The sequence below is a fragment of the Strigops habroptila genome, chromosome 2 (assembly GCF_004027225.2).
Source record: "Strigops habroptila isolate Jane chromosome 2, bStrHab1.2.pri, whole genome shotgun sequence".
Classification (NCBI taxonomy): Eukaryota; Metazoa; Chordata; class Aves; order Psittaciformes; family Psittacidae; genus Strigops; species Strigops habroptila.
In genome coordinates, this window is record NC_044278.2 from 109,303,241 (window position 1) to 109,310,372 (window position 7,132).

A 7,132-nucleotide genomic window follows, 5' to 3' on the forward strand; every position below is an offset into this window, starting at 1 on the left:
TATTACTCTGTTTGCACTGTAGCATGTTATGATAACTATAACCATAAGGCTTTACTGACATCTGGAAAAAATCTAATACTGTACCTATTCTGCAAAGATCTTTCCAGAGCCTTGATTACCAGACTGTTCATGGAGTAGCTACAGAACAGAGCACACGGAAACAAAAAGCAATGCAGCCCAATCCAACAAAAAAGCTAAATACTTGGAAGACATTACCAAAAATCTGGCATATGGTAGAAGGAACCACATTAAATGTATTTAGCATCAGGAATCTTAGACTCAAACTCTGAGCAAAATGTTTAAGGTATAACTAGACATGATGTGAGCTTTAACGGGCTTGCAGAGACTAGATAGATTTACCACTCAACACTGAAAAAAGCTCCTGAAATATAAACTTGCTACTCAAAAATAATTCTTACATTTCTTTGGATTTCCTAAACATGCCAAGTAAACATTTTGCTAGTACTTGAAACGCTTTTAACAGATCTTCATGAGCTCTAGTGAAGTTGGTGGATCTCACCTGAAGATACTAGTAAGCAAAATTTTAGGAACAACAAATGTTCTTCAGGTGCAAACAGAGCCTTCAGAACTGTCCTTGCTAGACTCTCCCATCCCACAGCACCACTCAATGAAAGCCAAAGGAAAACAGCCCGTTACGCTGTTTAAAATCTCCCAAGGTCAGCAGGTGACCCAGTAGGGAGAGGTTCAAAATGTACAGCCTTTATTTTTTTTCCTAACAACTTGGTTTGTTTCCACTCCTTTCCCCTTCAAGACACATCCTTCACAGCTAGCAGCTCTTTCAATCATTTACTTTGGATGTCTGCTTGAGAACAAACGATCTTGCTCATGCAGATGAGTTTGCCAGACTTGTGTGTACTTTCCAGTCTCAGGCTCTTTATTGTTCTTTCTGAAACCTGACCCTTCGAAATGGATACCAGGACACCAAGAAAGGAAAAAAAAAAAAAAAAGAAAAGAATTAAAAAAAAAAAAAGGGCAGGAGAAAAAGGAAGAGATTTTTTTGTGGTAACAGTGAAACTGCAGAAAAGCTTTCTGGGGGAAAAAAGAAACCAAACCAATAAAAATCTTTCACTGATTTCACCTGAATGAGCATTATTTAATGAAAAATCTGGTACAAGAGTGTGAAGTCATTCTGCATCTCAAACTGTTCTATTTTCTGTAAAATCAGCAGTGTTATCAAAACCAAACATTTGTGACAGTAAAACTTAAAAATCAAGTACCTATTTTTCACGCTTCATAAGCTGCTCTTTAAGAGCTCTCACTAGCACAGTGTCCGAGTTACTGGCTGGGCTTAAACTACAACACACAGTCAAAACAAAGTTTGCTTTTCATTTCCAAACTCAGTTTGTGCTTTCCTCAAGGTCCAATGAGCTACAGCCCTCAGATGGCATAACTTACACAGTTCCAAAAAACCTGTATTTGTGCCCACTGAAGAGCTCACATCCCAGAATACGCCAATTTGTTCAAAATCACCAAAGAAATTATCACATATTTAAGATCTAAAGCTAATGTTCATTTTCACACTCATAATACAGAATGATTGTTTTCAAGAAGTAAACTTCAAGCTCAAATAATAACTCTTTTCAGTAAAAAAGTTATGCTCTCTGTATGGAAACACCATCGATATAGGAACAAGAAACAGTTTTAAGAAGTTGTGCAAGTTCCATTTTCATTGCAGAAAAATTTGGTTTTGAAGCTACAAATTCAACTACTGCAATCAAACACACATATTAATGACAATGTTTTAGCAAGAAAGGTAGGGATAAAGATGTTTTTCTTGGCTGAAACAAGTTTTATACAAATAACACACTCTGCTACCCCTCCTCTCTCCTGGACCTGAAAATTATATATAATGGGTTATTTAGAGACTTGCAGTTAAATAAAATGTTCAAAATATAGTCAAGATATATGAGGGCCAATGCTATATCTTGGTGGGCACACTTTCAGAAAGAAGGACAAGCTCCTGCTGTTTTAGAAAACTCCTCAGCATAAAAGAAAATGCTCCTTGATGGATTAGGTGTCAGATGGCTGGCATGTGTAACCTCTCTTCAGTTATAGAAAAGGTGATACTAATTTCACTGTGTGAAAAAGCTACAGCTGTAGGAACAAGAAATGATGTTAAAAGTTCTGCAATTTCCCTTTCACTGCAGGGAATGTAGACCAGTTTCAGAGTTACAGACCCAACCACTGCAATCAAACACATGCATTCATTCCTCATGAGCAGAGAGCAGGCAAAACGTTTCCGCTGCTTACTTACACTACTGTCCTTATTCAAAAAATATAGTAGTCAATATACTCTCACTACAATAGTTTCTAAAGTTACTCTATATTTTTACATTCTGGATCATAAAAAATGAGGTAAAATGTATTTTGACCTGCATAACAACTATGGCAAGATTCAGCAAATCCAAAAGTCACATTGTGTAAAAATCACTATGTGCATTTCGCTGATTTTTAGCACACAATATAACGGATGACATTCTTCAGCTAAGATTAAGATAGGATAAATATTCACAGAGTACCATACAGTTTTCAGAAACAGCAGAGAGCTATACTGGAGTTGTAGGATCTCCTACTTAAAGTCAGGAGCATGTTTTCAAATATATATTTTAAACACAATGAAATCTACTAAAATTCAAATATTATAAAATAAAACAAACAACAAAAAATACAACAAAAAAAATCACTACCAACAACAAAAAAGCACCAGAGATACAGCTAATTGAAGATAAGTTTTACTTACTTAAGAAAGTATCTCTGTCCAGATGGTGTCTTAGCCATCTCCCAACCTGGTGGCAAAGGCACATCATCAGGGATCTCAAACGAAGACTGGCGGAGATGTTGAGAGGCTGGAGCTCCAGGTCCCAGTCACTACTCCAGAGGGTGTAAGTGTCCCTGGAGAAACAGCTCCCAGTGCAGCGATGCTGGAGAGGAATGAGCTCGGACATGCTGCGGGGTCAGGGCTCCTGCTGTCCCTGCATCAGTGCTAGCCTGTCAGGAGTGAAATTATTCCCATTAAGACTTCTTCATATTCATCAGAAATGCAAGCTGTCAGAAGACATTTCATTTTAAATGAAACTTTCAGAAGAAATTCACAAGTTCATCATTCTAAGGTTCTCTTTTTTCCAGTTGCTGCTGTGAGAGAGCCTCCAACTAGGTCGGTTAATTAGCATCACAAAAGCCCTTGTGTAAGTCAAGAAATATTAACTATAAGTACGTGGTAAGTGCCTTTAGTTTTATTTGAAAAACTGAAGTTCTTACTCCCTGGTGCAGGGTTAAGAGAAAAGCTTTGCCCGCAGTCAGCAGACCTCATACAGCACGTTGCATGGTACACTACCAGACAGCACTCACCCATTCCCATTCGCACCCACTGTCTGATGGTGGAGTTGCTTTTCCACTCTCTTTTAGAAATGGGGGTCAAGGGCACCATACATACACCGTCGGCAAGGGTTTAAAAGATTCCACAAGGAGAAAAGCAACAAAGATATACCAACTGACAGCAGTTGAGATCCAGCAGAGAAGACCCCTGAACACAGCCCATACAAACCACCATATACCACAAGACTGAACACAAAATTTCCTAACCCACACACAAACTGTGCTTTAAGGTATTGGGAGCTTATGAAGAGTCTGCCCATGCTTCATCCAAAGCAGAGCTTCAGCAAACTGTCTAACCAGTCAATCACAAGCGACTCAAACTATCCACCAGTTACCAGCCGTAAGCACACAGAAACTTCCCTGCCAGTAGTAAATGTGTGTGCACTGTTGAAACAGAAAAAAGCAGCTCTGAAACTGGGATTAAATCAATATTGAGTTTTCTTTATATATTTACCAATTAATTTTGTAGATACGCCAGAACAACATGGACACCTATAATAAGATGCATGTATCACAGCCTTGCCACACCTCTCTACTCAAGGTTTTGCACCATAGGTGAGGCCCCACTTCCATTCTTACAGACTGACAATTCTGTTCACTACATATCATGCAAGCACATGCAAAGTTTCACTAAATTGGAAACAAATTAGCTTACATTTAAACAAAAATAACAAGTTGTACATCAACTTGAATCTGAGGCATATTAATGCTTGAGAAACAGGACAAATTACAGAAATGTAAACACTTTTTCTGTTTAAACAGAATATTTCTGTTGGCACAACTAAACAAAAAAGAAAATTAAAACAGTCGTGTTTTAAAGACAGTCCACAATGGAGCAAACTATTCTCTGCTTTAGCCGAATTTCCAGTTTACATTATAGGAACTACCAACTGTTGCAAGGCACAGTGACTCCGACTTAAATATGCATTACAGATGAAGAATAACATACACAAGCAAGACAACGTTAAGCTTAAAAGTACAAGGTGTATGAATGTCAACACATTAAGCGCATTTCAAAACAAAATAGCTATTTCACTGCAGTTACTGTATTTGACGCAGCACCAAGTGTTATGGTGAACATATACCAGAGTTCACATTGTGCACAACGGAACTGTGGTAAGAACCGCACACTCAGGAAATAAACCTTATACAAATAACCTTATTCCTTGGCGGGATTTCAGTACGTTATTAAAGGTCTGCAACTCAGAAGCAAGCAAAACTTACAGGAGCAATTCAGCTCCAGCCCCTTCTATTTTCTTTTCAGTCTTGCAATATGAAGGCCAGACTGATTTTTCTCGTATTTGGAAATGAATTAACTCCTAGGCTGAGAGCACATGCCAAGGTTCAGCCTGGAGTGAACTTCTGAAAGCCAAGTCATAAATCCTTCAAAACAGAAGTTTAATAATGGAAATGTTGACAGACCCTTAACAACAAGGGTACCAGTACACAGAGCAAGTTTCACTCCTACTGGCTACACAGATATAGTGACAATAGCCAATAATAAAACGTATTTATAGCTTAGCAACAAAGTTCATTACTTAATAAAACACTCGAGTAGGCACAGCCACCTTCCAAAAAGTGGTAACTGCAGCCTAAACATTAACTTTCAGTCGCACTCGCACCAACACTTGGGTCTGGCCGCAAAAGTCACTCAGTCGAAGACCAAACGCTCCCGGAGGCCGAGCCCCGGGCCGGCCCCGCATCCTCCCTCCCCCGCCTTCCCCCGGGCCCGGCGCCGCACCCCCCGCCCCAGGCCCGGCCCCGCCGCTCCCGGCCGCGGACTTCAGGGCCGCTGCTGCCCAGGGTGCGACCCCCGACGCCGTCGAACGCTGAAGGGCCCGCTCGGGAGTTAAGTCCTCCAGTTAATGTGTGTATGGGGGGGTTTAATACTACTCAGCCCAGCGCAGCGATGAAATGGTGGAAGAGCTCCATCCATATTGTTTGACGGGGCGCTGGGGGGGGTGCAGAAGTTTGGCACAACGGCGTTACCCCCCTCAACAGACGGGCCGCCCCGCGCCGCGGGAGGCTCAGCCCTCACAGCGAAACCCTCCCCCTCTTCCAAGCGAGAAGTTTTCACTTCAGTTTTAGGGGGTCCCCCCCCTCCCGCTACCGCCGCCTCCTCGGAGAGGCCGGGAGAGCAGCCGGGTCTCGCCACGGAGCGGATGTCGAGTCCGAGGCCCCGCCGGAGACCGGGCCGGGGCCCGCGGCCGCTGGCTCCCCTCAAGGCCCTGAGGCGCGGGCGGCGAGGGGCCACTCAGAGGGGAGGGAGGAGGAGGAGGACGGGCTGCCCCGCAAGGCGAGGGAGGGAAGCACGGCAGCGAGCGCCCCGTCCGGAGCCCCCCGCCCCGCTCAGCCCCGCGGAGGGCGGATTCCCGCTCCGGCCCCCTCCCCCACACGCCTCCCCCGGGAGGAGCTCGGCGGCGGCGGGGAGAGCGATCGCACGGCCGCGCCACCCCCCCCTCACCTGGCGGGAGTGGGCCTTGGGCTCGGGCGGCTTGAAGAAGGAGTCGGGCAGCTTCCGAAGCCGCATGGGCAGCGTGTGCGGCACGTTGGCGCCTTTGGGGTTCATCACAGCGTTGAACAGCGCCTCCAAGTCGGTCTCCGAGTCGCCCCGCACATGGACGATCTGGTGCCCCCGCCGGGGGAGGCCCCGCGCCGGGGTCTGCGCCGCGCCTGACGGGGCCCCCGACACCGCGCCCGGGGGCTGCGGCGGCGCCTGCTGTGAGGCCGGGGGCTGCGCTGCCTGCGGCGGCTGCTGCTGTTGAGGCTGCCCGGGATCCATGGCTCCGTCGGGACCCCCCGGGCCGCTTTCCTGGCGGGGCTCGACGGCTCAGAGCCCGGATTCCCGGCCCCGCATGCCCCGCTCCCCGGGCTGCGGCTCGTCCCTTGCTGTGGCCGGTGCTTCTCGCCCCTCGGCAGGGAAACCGACCCGGCCGCAGCAAACTGCGCAAAACAACTCTGAGCGTGCGGCGCTTCCCCGAGCGCGGCCCAGCCCGGCCGGCGCCTCTGTCCCGGCGGCGGAAACTAACTCGCACAACACACCAAACAAAAGTTCGGAGTTACGCCCGCCCGGATCACTCTCAGCCGCAGGCTCCGCCCCTCCTGAGCCCGCCCGCACCGTATCCGACTGAGGCAGCCCGGCACGGGCTCAGCCCTCCTGCGCGCCGCCCGCCCGCACCGCCTCGCGCCCGGGGGATGTCCGGCGCTATCTGACCCCCCCGACCCCCAAACCGCGAGCGCCCCCACAGCCGCCTTACGCACGCCCTCGTCCGTCACCCCAGCGCCCCTCCTTGAGCGCCCCCCCGCACCTCTCCCGGCTGCCGCCCGCCCGCGCTCCGCCGCCACGGAGCGGTGCCGTCAACCACAACTTTTTTTTTCCTTTCCCGAATTCTATCCCAACTTTCCAGGAGCCGCCCCGCGCCAGCCCGCGAGCCGCCGCCGGGCATGGGTTGCGCCCGCCCGCGCGGTCCCGCCCGCGGGGGGTGGGGGAGCGTGTGGCCGCGACCTCCCCTCTAGGACTCCGTCCGCAGGAGGGCCGCGGAGCCCGGCCTTCCGCGGGGCGAGAGGAGGCCAGACCCGGCCTGGCGGCCCTCGGTCCCCGCCTCACCTGGCGGCGCGGGGGTGCGTCACCGGGCTCCCGCCGCTGTTACCGCGGCGGGACGGAGCGTGGGCTGGGGGCGAGGGCCGGCAGGGAGGGAGGGATGGACGGACGGATGGAGAGAGGGAGGGAGGGATG

General features: G+C 48.8%; 1 protein-coding gene across 1 annotated transcript in view; it reads right to left on the bottom strand.

Annotated features, from left to right (window-relative positions):
- YAP1 (Yes1 associated transcriptional regulator) overlaps nucleotides 1-6,423 on the bottom strand; it is a 91,466-nt gene extending 85,043 nt beyond the window's left edge. Inside the window, 4 exon segments of the mRNA XM_030476785.1 lie at nucleotides 2,762-2,883; nucleotides 2,885-2,934; nucleotides 2,937-3,009; nucleotides 5,861-6,423. Of these exon segments, the coding sequence (XP_030332645.1) occupies nucleotides 2,762-2,883; nucleotides 2,885-2,934; nucleotides 2,937-3,009; nucleotides 5,861-6,178 (563 nt within the window). The 5' untranslated portion in view covers nucleotides 6,179-6,423.
- Between the last annotated feature and the right edge of the window lie 709 nt (nucleotides 6,424-7,132).